The 19,265-nt window shown below is 41.6% G+C and overlaps 1 protein-coding gene across 1 annotated transcript in view; it reads right to left on the reverse strand.

The window, feature by feature from the left end:
• Window positions 1–11,193: 11,193 nt before the first annotated feature.
• The window catches only part of slc36a1 (solute carrier family 36 member 1), a 40,125-nt gene continuing 32,053 nt past the window's right edge, over window positions 11,194–19,265 (reverse strand). Inside the window, exon 12 of the mRNA XM_080415368.1 lies at window positions 11,194–12,004. Coding sequence (XP_080271494.1) covers window positions 11,733–12,004 — 272 coding nt within the window. The 3' untranslated portion in view covers window positions 11,194–11,732. The remainder of the gene's footprint in view (window positions 12,005–19,265) is intronic.

A 19,265-nucleotide genomic window follows, 5' to 3' on the forward strand; every position in this document is an offset into this window, starting at 1 on the left:
GTGAGATGGGGGAAAACAAGGAAGGGATGTTGGGGAGAATATATCTGTGATGACATATGTAAATCTCATAATTTAATGCCTACACAGAGACAAATGTCCCTCCCTCCGGCTCCACTTTTAATGAGCACACACTCACACCCGAAGCCTGCACACGCACTCTCTGTGTGTGTGTGTGTATGTGTGCACACGTGCGCAGTTTATTGAATTTAGTGAGTAACTTTCACACTGGGAACTTTCCCGCTCGGAATGAGGAGTGCAACGGTTTGTGCTGTGCGATTATCGCCAGCCATCCAATTAGCTGAAAGTGTGGAGACTGACCAATCCCCAGCCTCCCTGTATGAAATTATGTGAATGTGGATTTTCGTATAGTGGATTTACTTATTAGAACTCTTGGGGATAGGGGTAAACTCTTGTTGGACTAGCTTGTCTAATTGGCCCATTGTGGGTTACTGCTTGACAATGCCACAGCACCTCTTAACCTGTGGGTAAATGGAGAATGAAGCTCATTGTTTGTTTGTTTGTTTGTTTGTATCTTTCTTTCTTTCTTTGTGTGCATTTAACACTCCGAGACTGGCATTTGTGTTTTAAAGGCTGATGAGATTCCTATGTGAAGCCAACTGTGGTTGTGAATGTAGCCATTTTTACCTCATTCTCTTTCACCTGTTTTGCACATTGTTCACGGGGAAGAATATATCATATTTTGAATGTCTAAATTATTTGTGAGAGAAGTTGTGTCTCTGGAAAACCAAGAAAAAAAAGTAACTGGAACCCCCTGAAGAAAAAAAGTCTCAATAAAGAACAGTCACTGTGATCTGTCTCCTGACCTCTCTTTCCACTCCGTCTCTGTATCTTCAGTATAGTTTCGTACTCTCTGTCCCTGTCACCAATACGTCTCCACTCTCCACGTAGATGTGAACAGACAAGCATGCACTCTCGTTCTCTTTTTTCCCTGCTCCTTTATCTAAAACCACTATTTCTCTCATCTCTCCCTGTTAATGCCCTAGGTCTGTCTCTCCATTCCTGTCTGTATGCACCCCCCTCCCTCTCTCTCTCTGTGTGTGCGGGGTTTGACAGTCGGCTCAGATCAAAGTCATGTAGGGTCTCTGTTAGCCTTGGATGGCACAGCAGGCCCCTCAGTCCCCTGCTGTCAGGCACACATGCTAAGGACGGCAATGGAAACAAGCTGTACTCTTTTTTACGTTATCCTTTTGATTATGGTGGGTGTCACAAATGTTACATGTGACATGTGTTTTTTATTTCATGATCAATAAAGATATCAATCAATACGCGGCAGGGGCTCAGGGGTAGAGTGGCCGGATGGAAGCAGTGAGGTTTCCAGTTCGATCCCGGGCTCCCCCAGAAGAGTTAGCGTCGAAGTGTCCTTGAGCAAGACGCTGAACCCCTAATTGCTCCCGATGAGCAGGTTGGTGGTGCCTTGCATGGTGTCCTCCGCCATCGGTGTATGAATGTGTGTGTGAATGGGTGAATGTAATGCACAATCTATGTAAAGCGCTTTGGATAAAAGCGCTATATAAATGCACCATTTATACCTCTGACATCACAGACGCGTCTTCTGACTTCAGCAGAAGTAGAACTGTGCTCTCCCCTCAGTTGACTCCAAGCTCTTGCTGATGCAAGAGTGAATGATGAAACAAGCATTCACATGGGGACAGTGTTAGAAGAAGTACTCAGATTTTGGACTCATGTAAAAGTAGCAATACCACAGTCGAAATCTTACTTAAGTCAAAGAACAAAAGTAGTAGCATCAAAACATACATAAAGTAGTCAAAGTAATTATGCAGAATGCCCATTTCAGAATCATAGATGTTGTTGGACTGTGATCATTAACCACTTTAAAGTCCTATTTTATACTTAGGTTATTTGAAAAATAGCTGATCTACAAGGTCACAATGCGTAACTATGCAACACACTGTGAGCTTGTAGATCTGCTGTTTTCAAAAGATTTATAATATGATTCATCATTAACAATCTAAATCTGCAAAATAACTAGTAACTAAAGCTGTCAAAAAAAATACATTGTGGAGTAAATACATAATTGCCTATGTACTCTATATACTTCTACTCCACGTAGAAGTATATAGAGTATCAAGAAATGGAAATACTCAAAGTAAAAGTACCTTGCAATTGTACTTCAGAACATTACTAAGTAACGTAATTGTAATTAGTTACATCACACCACTGCATGATGAACACAGTTGAAGAGGTGAGGTAAGGTGAAGTATAAATGTAAACGAGATAAGACAAGAAGTGGTGATGTGAGCAAACATGAAATAGGATGAGATTAACATCGCAGCACAGGAAGGCGTGCTATACATCAACCAAGGGCTGATGTATCATTAAATAAACATCACTAGAAATAAGGGAGCAGGACTTTGCACATACACATAGAGTCTGTATGCATATTTTAGTGTCCAGTAAGGGGAAGAATATCTTAAAATCTGCCATAGTGTATGACATTACCCTTGGGATCATAATTCATCAGAAATGTGAGCGATCTAATATTGACGTGATGGAAGGTGTCTCGATGTCATACTTTAGCAAGAAGTGCTGGAGTTGTGTGATGAAAAGACGCGGATGGTGGTTCACCGCAGTTGACCTAATAGTGCAAGTATTGATGTGAACTAAAGCTTTTTCTTTGTTTCTTGCTTTGGAGTACCGCAGTTGAATCAAGACATTCATTAATTAATCTGTTCATTCAGCACTCTTTATCCCAGCAGAAACACCACCCCACCACCCCTATCAGTAAAAGCAGCTGCACAATCCATTGATTACACATACATTATTTATCTTACAGGGGCGTTATGAGCTCACTGTTGTCCATATAGCCCGAGGTATTATAGGTGGCCAAGGTTAAAGTGTATGAAGCCAGTTCTCCCCTGAGCTTGCTGGGGGTGGCTGATGAACACTCGAGGCTTTGAACTGCCACTTCATCAGATGTACACAGCTTGGCATTGAGATGAAACATACTGGAGAAAGAGAGGAGAGGAGGGCCCTTGGTATACTCTTCACTCAGTATATTGATGAGGTTTTACAACACCTCTGAAAAGTAGGTTCCGGTGGTTACAACCACCGTCTTTCGTGTGAAATCCTTTTAGTATCCTATTGTCAAATTAGGTCACAGATATCAATAGAGACCAAGTCAATGTAGCTGAGAGATTAGGACAGACAAGCCTCTACTAAAGCTCCAACCAAGCCCAGGAGGTCAAAGGTCATATCACTCTGGGACTCATAGGGGACCCTAAATTGATTGATTGTACTTAAGCTGCCCTTTGATACTAATGGATGTCAGGAAACAAAAGGTCCAGGTCATTTGATAATCTAAAATCTCAACTAACCTCAATCATAAATCAACTAGCTAAAGTTAATTAATGAATCACAGTCCTTAAATATAGACATCAAGATGGACGTGTAGAATAGCAAATGCCAAGAGTATTGTTTTATTTTTCTCGCTTATTCGTGGTGTAAACATGACCAAAGCGAGAAACTGGTCTTGGCTGATTTCTGGTTTCTCTGATTGTAGGCCAAGACTTGTGCTCTTTCTACAAAACATGTAATAGTTATTGGGTTGTTTTTGGAATGTATTTCAAAATATGTTATATTTGAGAAAAAGTTCCAAATACCCCAAAAGTTCATTCATTCAGTCAAACCTTTATTTTTTCTCGAAAGGACATTGAGGTTGCCCTCATTTGCAGTGTCGTCGAGATGCACCACAGTTAAAATACAATTTCATATCGTTGCTGTCCGGCAGAAACCAGCTAACGCTTTAGCATTTTTGCCATTGAACACCCTTTACATCTGTGTGTTGGTAAAAAAAAATATTGAACCAATGAAAAGCATTAAAAAGAGCTTCTGACAAAACCAGCTATTAACTCCTCAAACTTTCTGCTACACCATCTAACTCCACCCCACAGGCTTCACCCCCTTTTGACCTCCAACCTCATTGTGAGCTTGGAGGTCCATTCAGCTGTTCTTATCAATGATGAACAAAACCTCCTAACTCCACTTTTTTTCATTTCCTGAAAAATGAACATTTTGGAGTTAGCTGGTTTCTGCCGGTCAGCAGAGATATACACATCAATAATAAAACTAAAACAAAACAAAACTAAAAACGTCCCGCTTACGTACTGTATGATACAACACACAAGTTAAAAACAGTTGCAGACATTTGTGGTTAGGTCTGCAATCAAAGTTTTAAATTGACCGTATGTTATAGGAGAACGGATCTTTAGTTTAAGCTCTAGGGTCATTCCAAGAGGTTGGGGAACTGACAAATGGTTGTTTTTCCCAGTTCAGTCTTTACTCGGGGGACCTTTAGTGTGAGCCAATCCTTTGAGCGTGTCCTATGTGATCCATGGTTCCAGTCTAGCAGAGATTTAAGTGGTAGTGTGCCGTCAACTGCCTTAAAAATAAATAAGTACCGCATGCTTACCGTATTTCTCTTATCAGCCAAGGAAGGCCAACCCACTATATCATACAGGATGCAGTGACGAGTCCCATAAAGTTCACCAGATATAAATCGCAGGGAAGAATGATAAACGTAAAAGTATAAGTATCTTTGTGACCGGCTCAAAGGAAGGACAGACGACAACCAAGGTTTTAGTTTGCAGGTAACCTTGCGTGCCATGCCTTAGTTGTCATCAGTTAGCTACAATAAAACAAGATAAACAAGTACATGTCATGTATCATGTAACATGTCATGACTCGGGTGACACACGTGAGGGCTCGAGGTAAGGACAGATGACAGCCAAACATTTTGGGACATAGCTCTTTTTTATTTCCTATGAGACATGCCTTAGGTGTAATAATAAGCAACAAGAAGGAAAAAAAAAACACAAGAGCAGATAACAGCGTGTCATGATAGAGGTTCTAAGGCATTTTGGCAAAACACCAACATACCTGTTGCTCCAAAACCATCCATCGTTGTTAAAAAACTAAAAGTGTAATGTAAGATGGGATGACTTGGTGACCTCTTGTGGCCCTCAGTAGTATTATTATCTCCACCAGGCCTGAAGGCTGCAGGTGGAGGTTATATTATTAGGAGATACTGTATTTTAGGGCATAGTAATATATTAGGACAAAATCACTTGTCGAGCGATTTATGACATGAATGTGTAGAATAATCCATAAGCAGTAGCCACCCTCTCTCTATAGTGCTTGCCAATGTGTCGTCACCACGGGGGGCATGGCATAGTAGCTGCAGACATACTGGTGGGGGGCAATGTTAAGTCAACCTGTTTATACCCCACAAAGATGTCCGCCGCTACCAAATGACAGTTGTTGACGCCCCTTCAGGATTTTCAGCACGCACTATAGGAAACTTGGGAGTCAATTTCATAAAAAGTTCAGGCTTCATCTAGAGTGCATGCAGCTCATGTCGGCAAATTAAATATAGATAATGTATACCATCGCCTCCACTCTGCAAATGTTAAAATGCTTCCGATTTATAATAATATTGACCCTACCTGTGAGTGGCAAACATTCTAACCACTACACATACCTTGCAAAGCTTTACACATCTCACAAGAAAGCTTTGGCTGAATTTGATCCAAGTAGGGGTGCAACAGCTAACCAAACTAATCGATTTAATTGATCATAACATTTATTCATAATTGATTTCCAATCAAATATAATCGATATGGGGGAAAATATTGCAATTGCCATTTTTTTATATCGAAAAATAGCAAGCTCACAACAGGCGAGGAATACCATAATTACAGTCAGTGATGTACGTATAAAAACCCTATGCCAAGAAATGACTGCTGATCTACTGGTGGCAGCGTTCACCACCATATTCAATCTCTCCCTGGCCCAGTTTGTTGGCCCCAGAGGTCCATCATTGTCTCTGTAACCAAGAATGCCTCCCTCCTGCTACCACCTGGTAGCGCTGACCTTGGTGGTCAAGTTTATTTATAAAGCGCCTTACAAAACAAATGTTACAAGGTGCTGTAAAACTGTTAAAAACAATAGACAGTAAAAACAATACAGGGTGAAAAAAATACACGTTATGAGGTAAAGTGCTTGCAAAACATGTGCGTTTTAGTAGCTTTTTAATGGAATCAACTGACTCTGTGTTTCTTAATGCCAGGGGAGGGCTATTCCAGAGAGCCTGTCAAGAGCTGTGTAACTTATTTTTAAAACTACTGTCAAAACACAGTTTTATTATATTCAGCTCAGAAATGCTGACTGCAGGCCACATCGGTGAACATGGCAGGCGATGAAAGAGTTAATCTTTGCTTTTTTTGCACTGAGAAGCCGAGCAGATGAGAACTGCAGCCTGATTCATACCCACCCGCTGTCAGAGAAAGAATTGGCACTTGTCATAGCAGTTGATGAAAATGTCAGTAGTCATCATCTTTTCTTCAGAGAGATCAGCACTATTGCTTTAGTTTAAACAGAAGTAACATGGTGCGTGGTCGGTCAGCAGGTGTGAGCTAGTGGACTGTCCGTCCGTTGATTTTGACAAGTTAAGTTAATTCAACTGAATCAATTTCTTGGTTAACTATCAATTTTATATGTTGTTGCCTAATGTTCACACAGAGAATGTCAATAAAACTAATGTTGAGGCATGAGGACCACCTATGTTAGATGACTGAAAAGGGGAATAATGTACTAATCATGTATTTTGTATTTTTCTTTTACAGGAAATTAAGCTGTGCATGTGTGTGTGCGCGCACACACGCGCACGCACACGCACGCAAGCCTGCCAGTCAGCACAGTGTGGGCAGGGTGGCCTGGGTAATGTATGACTCCGGGCCTGAATAATTGTCTCAGTCTGGCCCTTCTGAGAGGGTCCTGAAATCCTACTAGTCTGCTACCGCCCAGAGCATCCTGACAGGGGCCATCACATCTGTATGGGACTAGCGCTTCCCAGGATGTACGAGCCCTGAGGAAGATGCTACGGACGTGTGTATCTATGAATATGTGTATACCTTACTGCCCATTCTATAATCCAAATACTAAATCCCCCGCATATTCTGCACATTCCCCATTGCTGCTGAAGTGTACTATTGCCAACTTTAATGTCATTTTTTAATCATCATTCTCTTTTCATACTGTAATTACATTTTCTTTATTAAGCCACTTATGTGATAAAGAGATCAGCCCTAACCCCTTGGTTGCAATCTTTAGAGTGGTCCCTGGTGAGATGACAGTATGTCGATCAATTTGATGCCATAGCCTTCTCCTCTTTATTGGCTCGACGCCTTATTTTGCTCAATTGGAAATCAGCCATTCCTCCATCACATCAACGCTGAGTCGGAGATGTGATGGCACATTTAAATTCTAAATTCTACCAGGGGCTCTGTCCAGAGATTTTACAAGGTTTAGCAGTTTAGATTATTTTAATCTAAAGGCAAAGGACGGTGAATCACTAGATGGACAATTTCTGTATGGCAAGTGACACTCTGTATGTCGTAATCTTTTTTACTTTGGTTCTGTATTAGACTAAATAGAATAGAATAAGTGATGATGTTTAAATTCAAGTGCTTCCCTTTGGGGTTGCCTTGGTTCTGTGATGTCATCTTTTATGTTTTGTTAACTCTCTCAGTGCCAGGCCCCGAGTTATCCCGAGTTTTATCTGAATACCCTCAGTGCCAGAACGAGAAATCCCGAGTTTTTTTTTTTTTTATGTTCAGAACCCAAGATATCATTATCTGAAGATTTGCAGCTCCATCCACTCTTTGTTTAACCTATAACTGAAAAAGGCTGTATCTCGCTTCCTAAGCACTTTTTTTTTACTTTGAAAAAAAAGAAAAAAAACTGTGTGGTTACATGTAGTCCTGTGGTGTATGTATTTATTGTTGTTGTTAAAACCAAATCTATAAAAACTGAATAATAATAAGCCAATTATAATTATTACTATCTTGTTGTATTGTTAGCAAAGTCTTGCCGAACCAGCCACACTAACATTTTGCTGCTTATGCCTGTATGAGTGAGTGACAGTGACAATTAAAACTACTCTTGTGAAATGGATAACAACCAATGCACATTCAACATAGGCCCTCTGTAATCCATTTACACAAATGTATGTGCCCTAAGTGCCTGCCTGCGCACGGCACAATCTACAGTATCACAGCTCATCTAAAATGCATGGGCATGGTTATCTGTGCATACAGAACCGCATATGGAGGCTCCCTCAATTCCCAGTTTATATTAATGACATTCCTCAGGCTGACCACAAGTGCATTGCATAGCTTCGTTAGGAAAAATTAACCCGGGTGGAATTCTCTTTCTCCATCCCACTCCAATCGTCCGCCTTCTCATTTGTATCAATTAGGCGATGGACGTGATTACGCAAACTGCTGGCATGGCGAATGCTCCGTAGATACCCACTTGCACTTCGGGGACAAAGCAAGGCAACAAATATGCATTAAAGCAAAGCCACTTAAGCCAGTCACAAACCTAACTCAGCCTTGAGTTGTCAAGTGTTGTTTTATTTTTGCATTATCAGGGACACATGCACTAATGCACACACTCTGTTGAACTGTGTTTGACAATACACAAAGTGAAGGCTGAAAATCTTGTTTATAGTATGTAGCTGCGATTACAGACATGTTTTGGTGCTTGCATTACATCCTTATTTACATAAATGATAAAAACAACAAAATGATTGTAAAAAAAACATTTACACTACCATTTTACAGACAAGTAAAAATGTCAAGGCTTTAATGAAATGCAAAGCCAAAGTGCACATTCGTAAGCGTGCGTGACCATATAATAGAGCAGCAAAATCAGCAGTATTAAAAACAAAAATCCAATCAAAGTCTATAACCATCATTTACATCATTTAAAAAATATTATCACTGATTCCAGCAAAAAAAAAGTGGGCAGTTGTAGTTTGCAGCACAGTCCGAGGTGTTAAGTGAGGATATAGTTTACTTTCGTCCCTGTGATGGGAGTGATCCAATGGGTCAATGCAGTGTCCACTGGCGGCCATGCTTGCTCTACCTTGCTCCATGGTCGTTGCCAACTAACTGATCTAACACAGCTGATCTTTAGAATGCTAGGCACCGGACCACGGTAATGTATTTGAGGAGACAGTAACAGAAATAATACGTGTGTGCTACATTGGCATTTCGACAATAGAAATCCCATTACATCTTAAGAAGGAATTATGGCTTTAAATACAAGCAATAACATGTGCTCTGAAAGAACAACAGGTGCTGACTGAAAATGTAACTTCAAAGAAGCATACCATTAGGAAAGAACAAGAATTATCACCAACTAGCTTTACTCGTTACCACAGGAGTTGGCAACCCAATAGTGCACAGCTAGCTATGCACTATCCCAACTATCATCACAGTTGGCAAACGACAGTTAATCAGTTCAATCACACATCTGAAACTACCCAATCTATTCACCTGTTTCCTAGGCTGTGTTTTTTCCACTTCCTGTCAATTTGATCCAATGAAATCCAATGAAACTGGTCAGATGACCAATGATATCCAATGAAATCGACAGGAAGTGGAAAACACACAGCCTAGGAAACAGGTGAATAAGAGCATTTGACGTCCAAAATATTATATCTCTGATAAACAGGTCTGGTTTTAAGTGTGTCACTTTGGGTTGTCTTCATCCAGCCTGTACTGCTGCATACTTACTGGACGGTGTGCTACACTTTGGGAATGTTGCCTAATATCTGCTGTAAATTGGAACCCCGGCCAGTTCAAATGTTGTCTGATATAGTGGACCGTAACGTCATGGTGAGAGATCTGTCCCGTAACAGAAATATTCAGTACTCACAATAGCCATTATGTCCTGTTGAAGTGTCCTTCGGCAAGGCACTGAACCTCATCTTTTAATTGTCGTAATTTGTTCTAAAATAGAACCTCAACTCAATGCTTAAAATGAGAATGTATTAAAATGAGAAATACATTTAAGCATTAAAAACGCATTTCTGTTTATAATAATAATAAATAAACAATCACCTATTTAGTGAATACATTAAAACAGGGGTGTCAAAATGGCAGCCTACGAAGGGATCCAATCCGGCCCGTGGGATAATGTTGGGAAGAACATTTGTTATTCACGGCCAATTATTATGTATCTGTACAACAGCCGCTCTCAGGCCGCTCTCACGCTGTTATCGCTCCCTGTCACTGTTTGTAGCCTGCTGTGCCGGCAGCTTGTTGTGTGTACTTAGGAAACAATAGATAGACCAACCACTGTGCGCGACTCTGGTCAACCCCCAGTCTATCCAGGTCCTCAACGAGGCCAGTTCATTTCCCCCATTAGCGGTCTCTGTGTATCGCTCATGGGAAAGATTACAGGCAGTCACAAGGACAAAATATCAGTAGAGAATTGAGTTTCAGAATTGTTAAGTCTTCACGAGAAGGAATTCGAGACACTCTTTGGTTCACCGGTTGCTCTCAACGCACGCTGCCCTATTCTCCATAATAAACATCAGTGCGATGCTGATGATGGCTTATAGCTGAAACACACTTGCTTTTTGGCCACAATAAGGCAGGAGTGTGTGCGTTTGTGCATGCACAAAAATGGTCTGGTCCGCATGAATTAGCATTTTTTTCCCAGTCCGGCCCATGTCCTAAAATGTGTTTGACACCCCTGCATTAAAATGTAAAAATGCAAACGCATCTAATTAAAAAAAAATTAGTTCTCAAAACAAGAGCAAAGCCAAGTGTACGGAACTGCTCTTTAAAATTTCCCTTTTTGCATCATATCATTTCAGTTTTAAGCTTTGTAAAGTTTTTAAGCTTGTCATCATTTGTATAATAGATTCTCAATTTAGTTACTTGAAAATAAATGTGTGCTAGGCATTCTATATACATATTCAACGCATTTGGCATGAATCAAAGTGCACCAAAATATTCCGATTTTTCAAGGGTTGGAGGGTAAAGTGGGGAGGCTTCGTTTTGAAAAGCTCTACGTGAGAAGTGGATTTCTGCTAAAAGAGGTTCATAAGGACAACCCTAGTATCAGCCACAGAGGCTAATGGGCTGTGTGCATGGACCGGTAAGAGTCCATTTGGTTCCATTTGTACACTCTAAGAGTTGAAATAACACTGAGGATCTTACTGATCTTAATCAAAACGGCTTTGTGAGGTAGTTCAATACCCTGGTTAAAACATCCAAATATTGAAGCACAAAAACAATTCTCACTCTAAAAAGAGGAAGGTATGGGTATTATTTCCATGTGATCTAAATAGTTAAAATCCTGCTTGTCTATTACGGAAACTACTTATTTTGTAAGTATTGTAAGTATTATAGATAAGTATTATATGACTTAACTGTGATTATGCATTTATCTCTGCTCAAATACAGTAGCACGCTATGACTCAATAATGTCCTCACAAATAATGATAACATTAAGTACCACAAATCCTTACAGCATCATAAATGATATAAATTGTAATTGCTTCACCGTCCAAAATGGATTACGTTGCCAACAGCAGTAAATAGTAGACAACGTCTATAGAGGATACCTACTACTTGAGCTAGCCTTGGATAAATAACAGTTTCCGATTGGATCGGATGTGCAGCTTTAAGTTCCGAGCTTCAATAACTCTATTCTGCCAAACCAGACCCCGGTCTTTCCCTCCTCCTCAGGATTTATACGTAACCATGTGCTGGTGTCGTGAACTGAAAATAGCAGACCTACAAGCTCACAACAAGTTGCGTTGCAATGCATTTTGAGCTTGTAGATCTGCTATTTTTGGTGCACGAAATGGCACGTAACCAAGTATAAATCAAGGGTTACTGGATCATGTAGGTGAAGGCGTCGCCATGGTTGTGTACATTGCGATGTATTATTTCCTCAATGGCGATGTAGGTTCCTGTCACAAAGCCTATCAGACCCACCAGGCTGATGATGGAGTTCTTGATGACCACCCACGGTGACAGGCCCTCCGTGTGATAGGTCAAAATCTGGAGGATGGGCGGGAAGATGAGTGCCAGGAAACTGCTGCTGACAGAGCCCACCAATGAAATAACCAGGTCCAGTTGTGGAATAAGAATGGCCAAGGCACCTGTGAGAGACATAAAAAGAAGAGACATGCGATGAAGTGAGAGAAAAGGTGAGGCGCAGTGATTGACAGACTGAGCGAGACAGAGAAACAGAAAAGGGAGAAAAGGAGAGGGGGCCGAGAAAAAAATACAAATCCTCCTTTGGGAGGGAAGCACTGCTGGCCCACCTGCTCACGTGTATCTCTATGCTATCCTGTACCGAAAAGATGCTTGAAAATACACATTTTAGGGGACAGGACAACGGAGGTTAATGAGACGGAGAGGATCATTCTGGAAAAAAGTAGAGGAAAGGAGAACATAATGTATTCCACACGGCAGAATGTGGTTAAGGAGGAATCATCTGAACAGGATCCGAGTGAACGAACGGCAGATGAGAATGAGAAGGAATGAAATAGACGGATGAGACTTGAAGGACGGGAGGACGTAAGGGAAAATGGAGTGAGACGGATACAGACAAAAGCCCAAGTTGCCCCATGTGGAAACAAAATAATAGGCAGCGATTCATTGCGATTGCCGTTCTTCATGTGCCTCCGCGGAACACTGCGATGCCCACCAGTGACCCCGGGCATCTTCATCTATTGCTATGGTGATGGGGGAACAGCAGCAGGCAGCTGTGCCAGGACAAAGCGCACACCAGAGTTTCAGTTTATTTTTCATTATAGTGCAACATCACCACAAGGGGTCTCTGTGCACTTCACAACAAGTCATACAACAAAAACACATTAGCAAAGAAACACAGTAAAATGTGCCCAGCACGTATGAAAGAAGAACATTTACAACAGTGTTTAAAACCACAGGGCAAGAAGAGGTGTTCATAGCAATGCATTCAATAAAACTAGGGGGAACAATAATGCAAGGGGAAAAAAATGTCTTTAGCGTAGATAAAAAAATGTCCAAAGAGTCGTCATCTCCAACAGCTAGAGGGAGAGCATTCCAGAGACAAAGGGCACGATGTGTGAATGCTTTTTTTAATTATATTTTGTGACTGTGAGGTGACCAGCATCCTGGGAGCGTAGTGGTCGTCCAGGGATGTAAGGTTCTATTAAACTGGACATGTAGGATGGAGCAAGTTCGTTGCTGTTGATGGTAAACCGGAGAAGAGAGCATTACAGTAGTCTATTCTTGAAGTGATGAAAGCATGGACCATCGTTTCGGCATCGGGAAGTGAAAGTATTGGACAAATTCTAGCTAAGTTGCGCAGATGGAAGAAGACAGATTTTTTGATGCTTTAACCGCCAAGAACGTAGTCCTACGGTCCGTTAAATCCAACTGTTAAGCGCCGAGACCGTAGCCCTACGGTCCACGGTCTTTTCGCGCATGCGCGGTCCGGGTGCACTTTCGGAATTTTTTTTATCCACTTCCATTACATTATTTGGGATCCGGTTTTGACGATCACGTCCGCCCTCGTTCTACAGACGAAACTGAAACTCAATTCTCTTCCTGTAGTTTTTTCTCCTCGCATTTCACTGTTTAACGTAATCCGCTCTAACTACAACATGGATGCCCCGTTTGACACGCGATCTTCACTGGGAGATACAGGGAGATCTCGCGGATGTAAACAGACCGGCTCAATCTCAATCTTAAGGATTTTAACAAGATCTATGGCGACATGAAAAAAACTAAAAAACAACAAAAACACCTTGGCACTGGTGAGTACATTATGAGATTAACCTCTGGCGGTCGATGTGTTAATATGGTGATGAAGGATAGGGATAGGTCAAAAACTACTCCTAAATTTCTGACTGTTGGTTTGTGGGTTATTGAGCAGCCATCAAGGTCAGAGTTACGTATGTTATTGAACAGATGGGTGTGTTTAGCTGGGCCAACTAGCAGCATCTCTGAGACCCTTGATACCAACCAGATGTTCTAGCCGATCAAGGAGGATGGAATGATCGACCGTATCAAATGCGGCACTAAGGTCTAGTAGCAGCAGAAAAGAGGTCCTGTCTTCGTCCATCGTCCATTAAAAGGTTGTTTGTAACTTTGACCAGTGCTGTTTCTGTGGAGTGGTGGGATCTGAAACCAGACTGAAAACTATCAAAGAGATTATTATTTGTGAGATAGGCTGTAAACTGACAGGAAACAACTTTTTTCCAGCAGTTTGGACATAAATGGGAGATTAGAGATTGGTCTATAGTTCGTTAGAGTGGGTCTAGGTTGTTGTTTTTTTAAGTAGGGGTTTAATTATGGCGTTTATACAGTTTTGAAAATGGATGGGACAATGTCACTATTTAGGGACTCAATATGGAGAAATGGGGGACCTAGTGCTGAGAGCAGCTCTTTAAATAGATTGGTGGGAATTGGATCTATTAGGCAGGTATTAGATTTTGAGAGAAATTGTTCCATCCCACAATGCACTCAGTGGTTGATTTTAAATCTAAATATTTCATACACGTTGTGCAGGCTACAGAAAGTCACCTTATATTAGAAGATAATCAAAAGATACACACGCACAAGCCTGTGTGCACGCACACACACTCACACTCACAATCTAACTATTAATCTGTCACTTCTCACTTGCCATCCTCTCTACACTGAGTGGACAAGACAAGTCGGTTGCTCTTGTTCTCCCTTATTGTCGGACACACGTTACCAGCGACTGATAAAAAGCCTCTTTGAACCATAATCAATCACTGAGCGCTGCGTGTTCACAGTCTCTCAAATTAACCTCGGGGGGTGACGGCAAGGTCATGCTTTCATGTGAAAAGTCGGGCTGGAAGCACCTTGCTGTTGCACACTCCCAGGGAGTACAAACCTGCCACTTGTCTTTAAAAAAAATTATAAAAATGGACTCTTTGCGCAAGGACAGTTCTTCAAACCCCATTTGAAGCTTTCCGCCCAATCAAACGAGACAGACGGAGCAGGGAGGAGCGGGGCAGGGGAGCCGGAGAGATGAGGCGGGGTGCACTTGGGAGAGTAAACTACAAAGCTAAAAAGGGCGAAAAGGGCGGCGGCGCTCCCTCGAGAAGGAGGCGCGGATAATCAGGCAACTTCAAAAAAGGTGCTGGAGTGGGAACGCTTGCAGCACACTAATTTAGGGCGGACAGCCTCCTGCCTTACGGAAAACAAAACAGGGAGGAGAAACACCCCGCTGCTTTGTTCCCATCAGCCTGCTGGCACTATGTATTCCAGAGGGCTCTCTATACACTGGCACGACTCTTCTTCAGAGAAACAAGAAGCATAACAGAAGAGGAGAGGGAGCCTGGATTATGATGACGGTGGTGGTTATTTTATACATGCAGAGTCAAGGGCCTTTGATATACCCAAGGTTGAAGGGCTGGCCTTGCCAGCTGTGCACTCTAAAGTGTGGTAATCCCATCCACAGAGTGCGAGGTGATTGTGATAAGGACAGGACAGCATCCATCCTCGGGCAAAACACTGAACCCAAACATACAGTACACACTTATTGTATGGCACAACAGGGACAGTGTCAGCTAAACACCATTCATGTAATGTATGTAGAATAACATTTGATGCAAAATAGAATGAAGGATCACTAAATATGGAACTAATGAAAATCATGGAAGGAAGCAGGCTCAAACGGGAAACATGCAGTGGAGGAATATTTGCCATTAGTAAATAAAAAATATACTTTACAGTGAGTGATAAGAATGATAATGTGTGTTATAGAGTCTATTTTGCACATATATGTGTACAGGTGTGCCTTGGGATTTTGACTTGGCCTTTAGGTGCGCCTTGTGCACAAAAAGTTTGAAAACCACATAAATAATGCATAAATAATGCTTTAGGGTTTTCCTCAAGGACACAGTGAAGTGCCAGGCTGGGCATCACTGGAACTGAGCCAGTGAGTGAATGTCAAGCACTAGAATGGTCTCTTAAACCGCCTGGCGAACCCGTCAATGACATATCTATAAATCCAAACTGCCCCCACCCCACAAAAAAAGTGGATTTAATGCGACAATACTCTCCAGCGTGTTCATGTGCAATTTCTCTGACAGCACTTTGGACAGAATCTGGTGGTAACGGAGCAGGTCATTTCACTAAACAATGATGGTCGTTTTATCATTATTAGCGTGGGATTGGACACACCTTCTCTACCTCCTCCGTTTAATTCAATTCCTCCCTCTTCCTGCTCACTGTCCATCTCCCCCTGCTACCGCCCATCACACTACATCACTGTAGCTTCTCCCTCGTCACCCCCACTAATATGGACACGCCTTACGTCTCTTTTAGGAGAGAACACTTAAGATGATGTAAGGTGCGTTCATAAATCCACTCTGAGCCGCGGCAGAGTGCAGAATTATTTCGTAATTTACGAAGGAGAATTGGTTAGAGTGTCAAGATGGAAAACGTAAACATTATTACCATGGCGGAAAATAACGTTTCTATCAATTTAGAGGATGTTCTATACAGTGATAAGGGGTGTGTACTTAAAGTTGCAATCCATAAGTTTCATGCCCTACCTGGGATTTATTTTGAAACCAGGTCTCCTGCACGGGAGGCCAAACTTCTACCACTCTACCATGCCAGCTTACTCAAGGGAGATATTGCGACAATTTGATATTAACCGAATGGGAATGCACTGAATGTTCTGAAGAAAGCACTCAAGGATGCACTTCGATGCCCCTCAGAGTGAATTTATTAATGCATCCGTAGTCTTCAATACCGCCAGGCTCGTTCATTTCTGCTACCGTGACCCGAGTGACAGCTTTATGTCACATGATCAGAGTTTTGTGCAGCGGTGGTACTGTAGCAAGCAATGATGCACCAAAAGACAAACTGATCCTTTACTCCACCATATTCTCAAAGGTAACTGCAATCAAACAAGGAACACTTGACCACAAACATTTTCTAAATTATTTATAAAATGGCAGATCTACAGGCTCACAAGGTGTTGCGGTGTGATACGTTGTGAACTTGTAGATCTGCAATTCTGAATTCGAACATTCTCAATTTTTCTCAACCGATATTGACATGACTAAAATCAGGATGCCAGGGTTAAAGTGGTTAAGTTATGGTGAAAATCCACCAAATAAATCCACACAATTAAGTCTTTGGAACATCTAAAGGACAGCTTGTCCAAGGCTGGTTGTAGTACACACTTTTTTGGTAGTTAATGCACTTTTGCAGACTTTTCCTAACCTCTCTTTGTTGTAAAACATAAAAGACAGAACTTACACACTACGCAAAGAAAGAGTGAGTGAGTGAGTGTGTGTGTGTGAGCGCGTCTGGATGGGGCATGCAGAAGAATAGACGTAGAAGTGCGAAAATGAGTAAAGTTTGCAATTATGAGCTAGTTGTGAGGGGATGGGACTTGTGGAAATGTTCCTTGTAGGACCTCAATCAACAGCTACTCTTTGTAAGAGAATTAAATCAATTGCCTCGGCCCCAGAGATACCATACAAGAGCAATCAATTCCAGAGTCTCCAGTCATGCGTTGGGGGGTGGGGGCGGTGCTCACCGTGAAGTGAAGATTCGATTTGCCATGGCTCCCGGGTAATTTGATATTAAAAACCAGCACAAAGTGAGTGGAATGCTGTTTTCACCAGCCGGGCACTGTGAGATCACCGACCACAGATTCTCTTTAATCAGATGAGTCAGCTGGAGGGCAAGTAATCCAACTACGCTGGGGTGTCCAACTACAGCACATTAACTGTATGACGACACATGTATGACACTTTCAGGTGGTTAAACCTGAAAGTGTAGTGTAGATATTTTTTGTTACAACTTATTTCTTTTTTTATTTCTTGGCATCTGGGTAGCGTAAGTTACTGCCCCCTGCCACAGAGACTGGGGTTCGATTCCTCCACGTTTTCCTCCACCTTGACCGTGGGCCTGTTCAGTGGGGAGCAGAACTGGGAGGGATAGCGTGTTTATCCGCACGTGTTAAGCTGCTGAAACCGCCATGTGTATTGGAGGAGACATGGTTGTCTAATGTCTATACCCCTGGAATTATGTGAGCAGGATAAAAAAGCACTAATTTGCTGTGCATCGGGGAGAAACTGTGTGTTTAGAGAGAATGAGAGAGAGAGAGCGAGAGTGAGAGAGAGAGAGACTGGCCTTCAAGTCAAATTTATGAGCAAATGCAGAGGATTATTTACAGTACCTTCCATCATGTAAGAAGACAAAGGCAGAATGGAGATGTGATAAGTGGCCTAGTTTCATCAATAAATCTGTATCAATCATTCCTAAAACAATAATTGTACACAGACCCCATTTCAGATACAAGTCAGGTGATGAGTGAATCTATTTCTTCTTTCAGAACTGCCGTCACACCTCTGTTATCCTTTGTGTTGTGGTCCATTTCTTTTAATCCACCAGTGCCCAGTAATTATGAAGTCCTATAATACAGGACTTTATAATTCATTATAAAAGTTATGATTATATATATATAATGTGTTATGATTGTTTTGTGCCTTGTTGCAAAATAAATGGAAGGATACTGTCAGTAATGGCTGGTGCTATAGGATAGTGGTTTGCATATGGCGGCACACTGTTCCGTGAGTAAGTCAAGGTGTACCTTGGGATTTTGTGACAGGCTGGTGCTATTGTATGGGGCAAAAAAAAGATAAATATAAAAACCAGATCCGTTTTTTTTCATACATCACCATTATGCTGTGCAGGGTAGACCATTAGAAATACATGATAACACGTTATATTTGGTCATTTGTTTGAGAGGCTATAATAAGCAAAGCAGAACTGTGTTAAAGAGGTCCAGAGCGGATATTGAAGCTATCGTCCTAGTTGTAGATGACTGTCTATTCACATATTTAAAACCCCACGGAATATTCATTATTCACATATTTAAAACCCAGGGAATATTCATTATTCAAACCCCAGAGCTAACATTCAAGGTAAATTACTGATTAGATGGCTTTGATGAAAGATAAAGACAGACAAACAGCGAGAGAATCAAGAGACATACTGTAGGAGAGAGAATTAAGAGTGAGAGAGACACATGAGGATGAAAACGTCTCCTCATGACTGAGGCCACACTCCTTTTTTTAACTCTTATCTGGCCATTCAAAGTTCAAAACTGGGACAAACTAAAGGGAAAGATAAGGATTACTAATTCCATTTTGATATCCTTAGTTTCAAAGTCCCCCTCCCATGCATCTTAAGACAGAGAACAGAATAGAGAAGAGTGGGAATTTGGGAACATCAGTCAACGTTACGCTCACTGTCACATTTCATGCTACCATTGGAGGGCCATCAAAGGAAAGACATTTGAAAATGATAAACAAAGGCGGATGAGGAGAGAAAGCAACTGGAAGCATTTCGATTTCAGAAGAAAGGACTTTG

Source organism: Gymnoscopelus braueri, assembly GCF_963280865.1.
Source record: "Gymnoscopelus braueri genome assembly, chromosome: 20".
NCBI classification, from domain to species: Eukaryota; Metazoa; Chordata; class Actinopteri; order Myctophiformes; family Myctophidae; genus Gymnoscopelus; species Gymnoscopelus braueri.